The 13,851-nt window shown below is 41.0% G+C and overlaps 1 protein-coding gene across 1 annotated transcript in view; it reads right to left on the minus strand.

Moving 5' to 3' along the window:
* Positions 1-762: 762 nt before the first annotated feature.
* LOC149288058 (DNA-binding protein RFX6-like) overlaps positions 763-13,851 on the minus strand; it is a 32,492-nt gene continuing 19,403 nt past the window's right edge. Inside the window, exons 11-19 of the mRNA XM_089492221.1 lie at positions 9,246-9,405; positions 8,667-8,811; positions 8,272-8,366; positions 7,623-7,740; positions 6,907-7,029; positions 5,039-5,245; positions 3,941-4,453; positions 1,454-1,666; positions 763-950 (exon numbers count right to left, since the gene is read on the minus strand). Of these exons, the coding sequence (XP_089348347.1) occupies positions 763-950; positions 1,454-1,666; positions 3,941-4,453; positions 5,039-5,245; positions 6,907-7,029; positions 7,623-7,740; positions 8,272-8,366; positions 8,667-8,811; positions 9,246-9,405 (1,762 nt within the window). The remainder of the gene's footprint in view (positions 951-1,453; positions 1,667-3,940; positions 4,454-5,038; positions 5,246-6,906; positions 7,030-7,622; positions 7,741-8,271; positions 8,367-8,666; positions 8,812-9,245; positions 9,406-13,851) is intronic.

Genomic DNA, 13,851 nt, shown 5'->3' on the forward strand with positions numbered 1-13,851 from the left:
CAAGTGAAAAGATAGTAAACAGGTACTCTGTAGGGGTTAATAAATAGGAATTATTTATAATACAGATGTTAAATAAAGATACATTTTTACAAATAGATGCACATACAAAATACAAGTAATATAAATATACATACTGTATATATCTAAAGCTAATTTGGAAGGAGAACTTGTGATGTCAAGGCAACCTGTCCTGTATGTAAAATTGCTTCCCTCAATAAGTAAAGAAACAGACAGCAGGTGATCAAAACGGGGTTAGATGTGAAGAATGGGACTGACAATGACATACTTTCTGGGTGCAGCTGAGCACTGATGGCCAGGGTGCCCTACATTTCTATATTTCTGTTCCTAGTGGTCAAAGCGATAGTAGTGTAAACAGTAGTTGGGCACAGAGGCCTCTCCCCATGATCCTTTCTCAAGATTATTTAATTGAGGGCAGCAGGTTGTCATTGGATATCCCAGTAACCTTATTCATTGGTGCACACACTAGGAATATGTGCATGATATGGGTGAGTTAGGGTGGACAAAACCTTTTCAAATAAATGGGCCATTTGTGCATATGGTCTGCATATGTCCAATAAAAGTCATACTTCACATTCTGATATCATTTATGCTTATGGTATTTACAATAAAGTTGTCTGTTACAAGAAAACATCATCCAAATATAAGCAACACAATGAAATGTATTAATCCAGATTTCTTTCCATCAACAACAAAACATAGCCCTTTGAGTTTGGGAGGCCAATTGTCCATGTTGTTGCTGTTTTACGTGCTTCCTGAAGTAGCTCCCATGAAGACAGTGTTAATGGGTGGCAAAGAAGACACCATCTCTCTGACATCATCAGACTGTCCATGGGAATCCAGTGTTTCTTGGGAGCTGTACTGGTTGGATATCCCATACATACACTGAGATGTGGATGGTGATATGACACCCTGCATATTCGAGGCTACACAGATAAAAGTAATATTATGTTTATACAGCTGTTCTTTTACTAAGCTATATAAGTTTATTCAGACTGTAGTTGATTTTACGTAGGTTTCTAATGAATGAAATGCTTTGGAATGAAAATATGTTTTCCACTACATCTAATTAAACACAATTTTATCAGTGAAAAGTATAATTCTCTTATTTTTATATTTATATTTGTAACAAATCTAATTATTATCATCTATGTACTTATGGATACTTTAAAAGGATTTAAAGATATAATCTTTACAATCATTTGCCTTTTCTATTGTAACTAATTTCATTAAAGCTCAGCCAATCATCACATATATTTACAGATACTTTAAAACTAGAAAATGGAAAATATCATGGATGTTTACTAGTTTAGCATACTGAAAGTACTGTAACCTCTAGAATCTATTTGAATAAAATAGAAGTACTTAGTCATTCTGGTTTATGTACTATATATATATGATAAAAAAAAAAATACTGCACATCAACACTTACGTATCTGGTTTCGACAAATAATTGGAGGTGAAGAGTCTGTATAGTATGAACCAAGTTTTCTTGCAGTGTCATCTAAAATGTTGAGCGGATCATGAATATCATTATATGAATGTAGAGGGCGGATGCTACTGACACTACTAATTACAGACACGTGCTGATCAATCATCGATCCAAGTCTGTGAGAGTCTTGGTAACTTAAATTGTTCCCATAATATCCTGTAAAATATTAAGCATACAAAAATAATGGAATTAAACAGTGAATAGTGCTTTCATGAATAATGCATAAACCAGCTTATCACAAATCAGACCTATAGAATTTGTGTTTTTACCACAATTATAGAATTTAACCCCTCCGTATATGTACCTACCATGTACTAGTTTTTGTACTGTGACCTTCATGGGCTGCATGTGCCATCTATGTTTGTTTTCAATATGTCTTGAATACATTTACTTAAAAGGGTGGGGATTTTATGAAAATGATTGAATTTAAGTCACTTCTACTGTTTGAGTTGGAATGTATCGAGTCATATTAGTTGAACAATGTACTGATATATAATGTGATAAGATGTACAGGTTAACCTAAATGAGGTAGCTATGAATAATAATATAATAATAATAAAAAATTAATAATAATAATATACGAGTAAAGTGTGTATAGGATTGTCTCCTAATTAAAGCAAAATGCCAAAAACTATCTAGGCCCATAGCAGGGAAAAATTTATATGTTTTATATGACACCTATATTGGTGCTATGGCATATTGATGAACTATTTGAACAACAAAACATTTTCTTATGTTATTTGCATACCAGGGAACTTCCTAGCTCCGGCTACCCGGAGCCTGCCCTGCCTGCGTGGATCCCGCTGATGTCGGTAGGCGGTCCTGCTGACATCACAGGAACACTCCCATTTTAAGGGAAAATGGGCAGACAGCAGGGCGTGTCAAGACCCCACTCCTGGAACCCGGAGGATTCGGGTGTTGACCTGGAGAACCAGGGAAGAGGTGCTTCACCCGGAGATCTCTGCGTCAAACCCGGAGACACAAAATATATTGCTGGGGTGGAATCCCTGGTACTGCTGTCATACACCAGAAGTGCACAGAAGCAATTTGGGGTGTAGTCAGCTTACCGTGAATTTCCAAGAGATTTGTAATATTTTTTTCTTCCTGACTATGCTATGAATCAAGACCCCAAGGAGCTTCAACTGCAAGTAGGCCTGAGAAGACAACTCATCTGCAAGCTCATAGTTTTGTGAATAAACTCTGATAAACGGATGAAGCTGTGATGGACTGTAGCTTTAATTATACCAATTATTTTCAATATATTAGACAGGCCAGTCTAAAAATAATCACATTTGCTAGTTCAGTTGGACGGGGGGGCAAGTAAAGACAAATGACCCCCGTCTCGTTTACTACCACAAGACCATGTCACAATATGTAACCCCAGTGTGCTCCTACCTCCCATAGCAGGAGAGCCCAAGTCAGACCGGTCCTGTATGAAAAATTGTGAACTGTTGCAGAATGTTAGTTTAACTAAAATACTTCTACAGCTAGCGAACCTGCAGTATTCAGTCCAAAGTAACACAAAGCAGCTCTGACTTGAGTCCCTGTTGCAGAGGCGGAAGTAAGATATTAGGGCCTCCTGGCACAAACATAGATAAGAACCATTCATCCCATCCAGTCTGCCCGACCTCTGAATACATTGCTTAGTCCCTGGCCTTATCTTATATTGAGCTTAGTCTTATGCCTATCCCATGCTTGCTTAAACGCCTTCATTGTATTAACGTCTACCACTTCTGCTGGAAAGCTATTCACTATCCGTTCAATAAAGTAATATTTCCTGATGTTACTTTTAAATGCCTCCCTCAGATTAAGACTAAAAACACTTCCTTTGTACTCCCTTTAAGATGTAATGTTTCTATCATATCCCCCCTGTCACGTCTTTCTTCCAGGCTATATATGTTAAGATCATTTAACCTTTCCTGGTAAATTTTGTCCTGTAATCCATGAACCATTTTAGTAGTGCTTCTCTGAACTTTCTCCAAAGTACCTATATTCTTCTGGAGATACAGTCTCCGCAAAGATATTTTTTTGTAGACAACTATATATTAGTTACGTTTATCTGTTTTCTTAGCCTGATTTCATAAACAAGCACCCTGACTCCTTATTATACAGCTTTTTGGTAATCTATAGCAATATAATCACCTAGAAGGTACCTCTTACTAATGAAAGTTTACAGAGAAAAGAGCTGCATTAGGTAACCAGGACTTCATTAGCATTTCAAAAAAGAATCAGCTCATTGTGGTGCTTGAGCAGGGAAAGTCACCCAAATTATCACATGAGTGCCTACAATCTACAGGTCTACAGATAAAGATAGTTTATATTTATAGGACATATATAAAATGAAATTAAATAAATCCTACATTTCTTCAATGCTAAAGTACATCCACAGCACTTTATAAAATGATCTGATTAAGAAACATTGATAAATACCATTGCTAGTGTTTGAAGAATAAGTTCCTCCTTGGCAACTCCCAGGGACTGAAGTATTTATGAAACTGTATCCTCCAGTATTAATGAATTGCATGCTGTGTATTTCTTGTGCATTAGCTTGTGATCCATAAGCTGAAGGAGGATGAATGTTGTATGGAGACACCGAACAACTGCTTGTAAAGCAGTCACGTGGGAGCTGTTGGTCGTTCAGTTGAGAGTATCGACTCTGATCCACTCTGTGTTGAAGGGATCCAGAAGCAGGTTGAGTGTGAGCTCTGAATATAGCCTGATGATTTGAACTAGTTCCAAAATAGTTTTGGTTTGTTGGGGGTAGATTCTGGAATATAGGCTCAGAACAAGAAGAAACCTGGGAATGACTAGGCAGTATTGGGCCTTCACTGGGAGGTCTGATAGCCATTGGTCCTTGGTTTATAACACTTCCCCTATTTAAGACTGCTGGGGACATGGGTGGAGTAATGAGATGTCCCGTGTTTTGCGGAACCTCCAGCCGATCTAAAAAAAAACCAAAAAAAACCCATAAATGCCACATTCAAATATAGATTTAAAGGAATTTTGAAAATATGCATTATTAAATAAACTGTTTCTATTACATAAAAGAGACACCAAAAGATACACCACAGGGAATGTCTCTGATTTAAGGGTAACGTATCTGGTGAATCTTTTTTCAAAAGACTATTAACGAGAATGTTCTTTATCTACCTTTCCCTTAACTTTAATATAAGTAAGGTTTGCTTAATTATGTTCTTAAAAAAAAACACAACACCATCTGCAGCCCATTTCCTCTCTGCACACAACACAACTCTTCTCCTTCCTGCCCACAACATCATCTGGCAGCCACTCTCTTCACTGTACATTGTACTCTAGAGAAGTCTTGGTGTAAATGTCCGTCATGCTGAGTGGTGCACCTAACACTGAAGTGCAGAGAGAGTGATATATGGTATTTTCCTTATTTTCACTTGCTCATTGCACAGCTTTCTCTATTATTTTTCTAAGTAGCACCGTTCTTGTGAATTTCTATATACTTCTTTGTTTCAGGTAAAACATATTCCCTTTGTATTGAACTGTTTTGCTTTTTACCTGTAAGTTGAACGCTATTGCTATCGCCATGTGAGAAAGAGTGCAAGCCACGAACAAGGTTGGCATGCTGGTCAGATGAAAAACTATAAGTTCGATCTTGCAGACATTCATTTTTGACTGCAGAGTCATTTGGAAGACTGTTGGATTTGTTACGACTTGCAAGAAAGCAAGAACTTGGCGATGCTGTAAATGTTGCTTTGCTTGCATCTAAAAAAGTAAAAAAACAGCATGTAACAATGTATTCTGGAAATTCATAAAAATAAAACATAGCACAGACACAGTTATTGTTTATTGTTCCCTATATGCAGTGTATATTTACATCATACATATATACAGTATATATATTTATATATATATATTTATATATATATATATATTTATATATACACATATATATTGGACTTGTGCACTTTTTAGATTCTGGAAAAAGGGAAAAGGGAGCATCCCTGACACCTTCTGGATTCTCCTTCACTTAGCATGCCTCTCCAAGTTTTAAAACGCATTTTAAGGGACAACCTGCCCTTAACCCTTGGCTCACAGAGGGTGGCCAGCATATACTCTAAGGTGTCCATGATGTCACCTCCTCTATCAACATACTGATCAACTTCCATGTACAACCTGTCATCTCATTTTGTTCCAGGAAGTCATTTGTGTGTCGTTTAAGGTAGGTAGGTAAGTAAGGGGATAACTGTTCTGGTTTAAGTCTTCGGTCATATGCCTAAATGGCTTAAGGACTGTCACCACCTACCCCAGTAATGCCCATTTATCTCTGCCTATTGACACCCAAATGTTCTGCCCAGAGAACATCACGTTAAGAGCCTGTAGTGCCGGTTGTGGATTTGCTGTTGTCACCAATGCCGCCAGTTTTCCCCAAGATGCACTGTGGCGTGTACGTAGGTGTTGACTCATCACAGAATTGGTGAGATGTCACCATACCTGGCTCAATACCTTTTGACACAACTTGCTCCTTGTAGTGCGCCCATCTCCCAAAGTCTCAAAATGCTCCCACGCTTTACCACAATCTTGCCCATCAGATGAGGTAGGAGTGGTATTAGTGTGTGTGGGGTTTTTTTTTCCATAATTGTAATCATAATGGTTGAGATGGTGGTGGCGATAGTGCTGCTTGTTTTTTGGCTATTTCTATTAGTTATTGATCTGTACCATCCTACACACAAATCCTCCCTTTTTTTTACCTCACCAAGGAGTGTCAAAGCAGCTTATAATGGCACCAAAACACCTTGAAATGGGGGCTACACAAGTTTACAAATTACAAACCCTACCGAAATTTCGACACTTTTGCATTGCGTTTTCGCAGTTTCATCTGTGACTGGCCTCGTATGAAAGCACGGAAATTGATTTTACACTTTCTGGACTAACACAATGAGAATATTGAAAATATATTTTGTGAGCCAGCTAAGCGTTTGCTTTCTACAAACATTGATGGACTGAAGAATCAAATCGGTCATGGCATCCTTGCTATGAGTGTGGGTTTCCTATGAAACTCCATTTTGCTGCATGCACCTTATTCCTACCTGAAATTTGTCTGATGTATTTATATTAAGTCTGGATCTAGTATTACTATTGAAACTGCTGCAGTGCTAGGTTTCTAAGGGTTGGTATAAAGCCTGCACATTTTGTTTGGTGCAAAGATGGTTATAGCGGAAAAAAACTACTGGCACAATATAGTCTGCACACAACTTATTTTATTACCCCATGACACATAGAGAGGGGCTGTTCTCACCCCTTTGGTTAATAGAAAGTCCTGGTAATACCAATTTTTTTGTTTGTTTTTGTTTTTTCATTATTTGTATTTAAGTATTGTCATAGAGCTCATCATCTGAGTTTATGTTGGACACATAACAGTTTACCTGCATTTTTCATGTACTTATCCAACAAATTCTGCAGCTCTTGTTCTTTGTCATTGTTAAATTGAGTTTCCACTGCCAGTAGTATGTACTCATCGAGTAACATGCGAATCAAATGGAATGAACCTATAAGACAACAATATTAATCCTAGCAGTAATACAAATAAGTGCCAATATATATATATGACCATAAGTGAGCAAATTTACCATCCCTATCAAAATGACCATCTCTCAGCACTCCACTAGAAGTAAAGCAGCAGGCAGATAAATAATTGCTGGACTTTAAGTGACCTAGCAAGACTAACATGGGATAGTTTCTAAGAATCTTTTTATCTAATCACTAGATAAACGATCAACAGAGCTGGATTTATTTACTACCTGGGGACATACAAAATCGGATCAAAGAGTAAACTGATGAAAGTAAGACACAAGCTATACTGAGAGGCAGCAGATTAGTTCGCATTGTGTCTGGCTGCCCTTTGCATATTTACCCTTTCTTCATTATGTAGATAATAGTGAACACATACTGTTTAGACAATCAACTAAAAAGGATGTGAGGGTTTTTAACAGTCACAGTCACTTTTCCTAGTTTTTTTTTCTACTTACAGGCAGGGTACTTGCTTTGTAATGTCCAAATAAAATATATAATATACGAATGAATCAGTTTAATTGATCATTTTAAATGACATTAATAATGTTTATAAACAAAAAGTAGGTACCAAAACTTGATGCGTTGTTTAAGGTGAGATTGTGCATAACTCTAGCTCCGAAGAAGCTCCATTTCAAGAGGAAGTCCTGAGCTCTCTTTTTCAGGGATTTTCCATTTTGCTTGCTTGCCTGAAAATACAAGTGCATTCATAAATCTTTTTGAAATATATGTTTGGGAATACACCCTGGAATTAAGTTGGAACATTACAGGGAACGTTAAAGATAGTTATATTTTTATTAATGAACAAATATTAAGACATACTGGTACAGAAGGAGACATTAAGACTTACTGGTACAAAAGGAGAGGAAAGCATTAACTTATTGTCAATCAAGGTGTAGCTACTCCAACATTTTACCTAACTATAACTCCCCCAACAAAGGTCTGGTTAAGAGTAATCAATCTTCAAACATATGTTCAGATTACATATATTTCTAAATGTATTTATTAAGTGAGAATACATATAACGGTTGCATAGAAAACAATAACAAAAACACCCAAGGCTGGTTATGTATATGTATACTGTATATATGGATTACAAATATTGAAATATTATGAACTACTAAACAGTGTATGGTTTACAGGTAAGTGTTTTCACTAACTCAAGTACTGCAGACATCAAATATAAAAAACAAAGCAAAACAACCAAAGCAATATGTTACCTTGATAACTCTTTGCTCTACAACATTGTCCAACCATTCGATGAAAGATTCAACAGTGGCATTCTTTTTAAGTAGATCTTTTAGTTCTTGAAACACTTTAGAGGAGTAAGTGACAAAGAAGAAAAGAAGATGAATGATCGGATGAAATAAGACATTGAAACCACAATTAGAACTATACCCTCCGGCTTAAGTCTATTGCTCTGTTAGATACGTGGTCCCGTTGCTCTATTCTACACCTGATATTCAAACATTTTGAGAGGGCGGCCTAAAAAAATAGTTAATAAACATATTTTAATAAAGTAAAAACAAAGTACATAAAACCAACGTAAGAGATGCTTGTTAACTAAAAACAATAGTAAAATATTGTAATTTTGTTTGCTTGTATGTAAACTCACACTCTGTGTAGACATCACAGTCAGTGTCACCACCACTGCAGCTGGTAAGAAGAGCCTGAGATCCAATGCTGTATAAGTCCACTTTTTCAATGTCAGATGTCATAGTATTTACTACATTCTGATCAAACAGGGCAGGACGCGCTATCTAAGAAGATATACATGAAAACAACTAGAATCAATTACACATCATGAAATAGTGTTTGATTCTTTTAAAAGAACTGACAATGGGTTTAAATCAGGGTTTGAGAGTCAGGGCCGACCCCACCGTTGGTAAGGTAGACGCCAACCTAGAGCGGAGGTCAACGTGGGGGTCTCCTCAGGGGCCAACTGGAGTGTGGTGCTGGGAGCATGAGGCCTCTGATGTTGAGCATCAGAATATAATGTCATATCCCGGTAGCTGAACACTGGCTGCAGCTACTCTGGTTCTTTTCAGATTACAGCCAATAAACATAGAATGTTTGCAGTAAAATTCTTTGGAATAGATTCAAAACTGACCCCAAAAATTAATTTACTATGAAAATAGAGCTGGACAATATTTTCCTCCACAAAAAAACATAGTGATATCATGTTAAAACTTGCCTGAGCTAAATGTAAGAACGAGGTTTGTCTTTTCAGCGACGATACAAATCTCCTGACGATCGTCAGTTTCTTCTCTGAAAGGGCATCTGGCAGGTTTTCCAGTGATGAAATAATCCATTGTTCCCAGTGTTTGGCAAAGTTTCTTATATCTGCTAGCAGACTAACAAATAAATCAGGTATATATATATAGAGGGATGGCAAGATGATATGTGATGCATGAAAATATTGCAGGAATAAATGTTTTAAAATCATGACCCATTTGGCATCTGGAAACAGAAACAGGTGCATAGGTGTTTAGGAATATCTAAACGTATATTGGTTCATTACACATGTGGCCAATAGATTTGATGTAGAGCCTAAAATAGAGAAAGCTAATTTTATGCCAACTATAACCAGTATTTTGACTGATCAAGTATTAGGGTGCTAAAGAGCACCAAATGAACATACTAGAAACAGTGAAAGGAGAGCAAGACTGAAAGTAAATTATGGGAAAGCTTTATTTGCTATTAACTCTCTAATTCATACTAACAAAGAAATGTGATGGCAGATAGGATCTGTTCAGTCCATCACATCTGCCCTTTTTTCATGATGTAAAGACTCAGAGCTTAATCAGTCCTTGGTCTTGTCATAGATTCAGGATAGCTTTATGCCTATCCCATGCATATTGTCAGGGTCCGGCTACCCGTTGCGGTAACCGCCGGGGTCCGGCTACCCGTTGCGGTAACCGCCGGGGTCCGGCGACCCGATGCGGTACCCGCCGGGGTCCGGCGACCCGACGCGGTACCCGCCGGGGTCCGGCGACCCGACGCGGTCTCTTACCTGGATGCCCGCTACCCGCGGGCATCGGATCCAGCAGATGTCCTACCGGCCTCTCCACTCGACCGGCTTTTGCTAGGCGCGCGCGCGCCCTCTATTAACTTTATTGTTCCCCGAACAAGGTTCGCGGGAACTCGCCGCTGTAGCCTCCCACTCGGGGGCGGAGCTTCCCCCGAGCGGCAAGTTTAAAACCAAGCACTGAGCTTTGCTCAGTGCTCAGTTATTGTGCTTCCCTGCTACATCCTGAGTGCGCCTTCCTAGTGATTCTCCGTGTACCTACTTGGCTTTCCTTTGACCTCGCTCCTGCCTGACCCTTATCTACTAAACGGTTCGTGATTCCTGGCTCTCCTTTGACTACGGCTTTGCCTGACCCTTTTGTACCTCGTTGCCCGCTCGTGTACCGTACCTCGGCTTGTGTCCTGACGTTGGCTAGTCTGCTCCTTCTGTACCTCGTGACCCGCCTGTGTACCGTACCTCGGCTTTTCCTGACAGCGTTGTTGGCCTTATCTGCTAAACGCCTCTGCCTGCATATTGAGCTCTGCTCCCTATTGAACTGGTCCTTCCTGATTCCTGCTCCCGACATAATAACTGAGCCCTGATGGAGCCCGCAGGATTTACAGAGGCACTAACTACCCTGTCTCAGCAAATGACAGCTATGACACAATCATTCCAAGACATGCAGACCAACCAACATCACCTTCAGCAACAGGTGCATCAACTTCAGCTTCATCAGGGAGCTGCATCCGAGGCTGCCGCTTCTCCTCCTGTTCCAGCCCCGGAGGGAGTTCCGGCCTTCGAACCTGCTATTCCGCTTCCTGATAGATTTGCGGGAGATCGTACCAAATACCGTACATTCATTACCTCCTGTCAAATCCTGTTTAATTTGAGGCCCAGAACCTATGCTACGGACTATGTTAAGGTTCACACAGTCATCGCCCTCCTGGCGGATGAACCTCAGATGTGGGCACATAATTTGATCCACACCCAAAACTCGGTCCTGGATTCCTGGCCTTCTTTCAGGCAGGCTCTGGACACCCTCTACGATGACCCTTTTAGAGCCTCTACTGCCACTTCCACTTTAAGAGACCTTAAGCAAGGGAGAAGACCAGTGGAGGAGTATATCACCGAATTCCGTCGTCTTGCTCTCGACTCTTCCTGGAATGAGGCTGCATTACACGACCAATTTCGTTGGGGTCTCTCGGAGGCTGTTAAGGACGAGCTGGCCCGTACTACTACCCCTACCGGTTTGGAAGACTTTATTACCCTCGTCACCCTGATTGATCGCCGCCTTCGTGAAAGACGGAGAGAACGGTTGGCTACCACCTCTGCTGGGCCTCCGGTGCGTTCTCTACTTCCATCTCCTGCACCTTCCTCCCAGGAAGAACCCATGCAGATTGGCATCATCAGAGGTCCTTTGTCAGCTGCGGAGAAGGAACGTCGCCGGACTTTGGGATTGTGCCTGTATTGCGGCAGACCTGGGCATATTTTCAAGGACTGCAGAGCCAGGGCTCGCCACGCTAAGGGTAAGAGGCCTATAGCTCATCTTCAACTTCATGCTGATCAATTACCTGCCACATCTGCTTACCTTTCCCTCTCCGTGTCATTACAGTGGAATAAAGGAGCTGTTAGCCTTTCAGCCATGATCGACTCCGGAGCCAGTGGTAACTTCATCGACTCCACGTATGTTCAGACTCACTCCATCCCTACTCAACGAAAGAAGCACCCCCTCTCCATTTTGCTAGTCGATGGCAGTCCCTTAAAGACCGGTCCTATTGTCTTGGAGACCATCCCTCTGCTCGTCAAGTTGGGAGACAGACATGTGGAATCTCTTCACTTCGACGTTGCTCCTTCTCCTATTTCTCCTATTATATTGGGACTTCCCTGGCTTCGTACCCATAACCCTTGTATCAACTGGGAGACGGGGGTATTCCGCTTTACCTCGCATTTCTGCAACCAGACCTGCCTGTCTCCTACTACGGTTTGCATCTCCCAGTCGGCCACCAACCTTCAAGGGTTACCTGCACCATATCGTCAATTTTCGGATGTTTTTGAGAAGAGAAGGGCCGAGACTCTACCCCCATTTAGGCCGTATGACTGCCCCATCGAATTGTATCCCGGTTCAGCCATTCCCTTCGGTCGGATCTATCCGTTGTCGGAACCTGAACTCGCTGTTCTTAAAGACTATGTCGAGGATAACCTCGCCAGGGGATTTATCCGTCCTTCCACATCCCCGGCGGGTGCTGGCATATTTTTCGTACACAAGAAAGATGGCAGTTTACGTCCGTGTGTTGATTACCGCGAACTTAACAATATCACTGTAAAAAATCGCTATCCTCTACCACTTATACCTGAATTAATTGAGCATGCTCGCTCGGCTAAAATCTTCACCAAGATTGACCTGCGGGGTGCCTACAACCTAGTGAGGATTCGGGAGGGAGATGAGTGGAAAACCGCGTTCAGGTGTCGCTATGGCCACTTCGAATACCGAGTGATGCCCTTTGGACTTTGTAATGCTCCAGCCACATTTCAGCATTTCGTTAACGATGTTTTTCGTGATATCCTGGATCACTTCGTTATCATATATCTGGACGACATCCTCATCTTTTCTGCCACCCTGGAACTTCACCGAGAGCATGTTCGTCAGGTGCTTACCAGATTAAGAACTCATGGCCTATATGCTAAATTAGACAAATGTATGTTCGAGGTACAAAGCGTGGACTTTTTGGGCTACATCCTTTCTCCAACCAGCATCCAAATGGATCCCAAGAAAGTCGAAGTCATCCTCCATTGGCCACCACCTACGGATCGTAAAGGAGCGCAACGATTTATTGGGTTCGCTAATTATTACCGAAAGTTCATTAGAGACTTTTCCAAACACATACAACCCATCACAGCTTTGACCTCCAAGACCACTTCATTCATCTGGTCAAAGGCCGCTCAACAAGCGTTTGACTTTCTTAAAACAAGGTTTGTCTCCGCTCCAATTCTTCAAATGCCTAACCCTCAAGTTCCTTTCATTCTTGAGGTTGACGCCTCTGACTCTGCCGTAGGAGGGTTTTATCCCAAAGACAAGCCAAAGATGAACAATTACACCCTGTGGCCTACTTTTCACGTACTCTGTCCCCCGCCGAGAGGAATTATTGCGTTGGGGAACGGGAACTATTAGCTATAAAACTGGCCCTTGAAGAGTGGAGACATCTCCTGGAGGGTGCTCTACACCCAGTGACTGTATATACAGATCATAAAAACCTTGAATATCTACGATCAGCTAAACGGTTACAACCTCGCCTGGCTAGATGGGCTCTGTTTTTTATTCGTTTTCAACTACACATCACCTAACGGCCTGGTTCACGTAATGTAAAAGCTGATTCTTTGTCTCGTATGTTTGAGGCACCTGTGAAAGATCCCGCGCAACAGGATACAGTGTTACCAACCACTCATTTCATTTCTCTCACACATACCATTTGGAACTGCGTACGTGAACATTCGAGAGGCCACAACTCGGAGACGTCCACTTTAATAAGACGCCAAGGATTATACTACCACCGGGGGCGCATCTATGTTCCTCCTGAGGCTCGTTTACAGATCCTTCAAGCTCATCATGACTCCCCATTTGCCGGTCACGGGGGCATTCATCAGACCATAGACTTGATCCAGCGGATGTTTTGGTGGCCGGTTCTTCATAAGGACGTTCGAAGATACGTCGCTTCATGCAACACCTGTGCTCGTGCCAAGGAGGCTCCTAAAAGTCCGACAGGTCTCTTACAGCCTCTTCCTGTGCCCTCTAATC

The sequence above is a fragment of the Sceloporus occidentalis genome, unplaced genomic scaffold, assembly GCF_023333645.1.
Source record: "Sceloporus occidentalis isolate IW3139 unplaced genomic scaffold, rSceOcc1.0.p SCAF_54, whole genome shotgun sequence".
In the NCBI taxonomy this organism is placed as follows: Eukaryota; Metazoa; Chordata; class Lepidosauria; order Squamata; family Phrynosomatidae; genus Sceloporus; species Sceloporus occidentalis.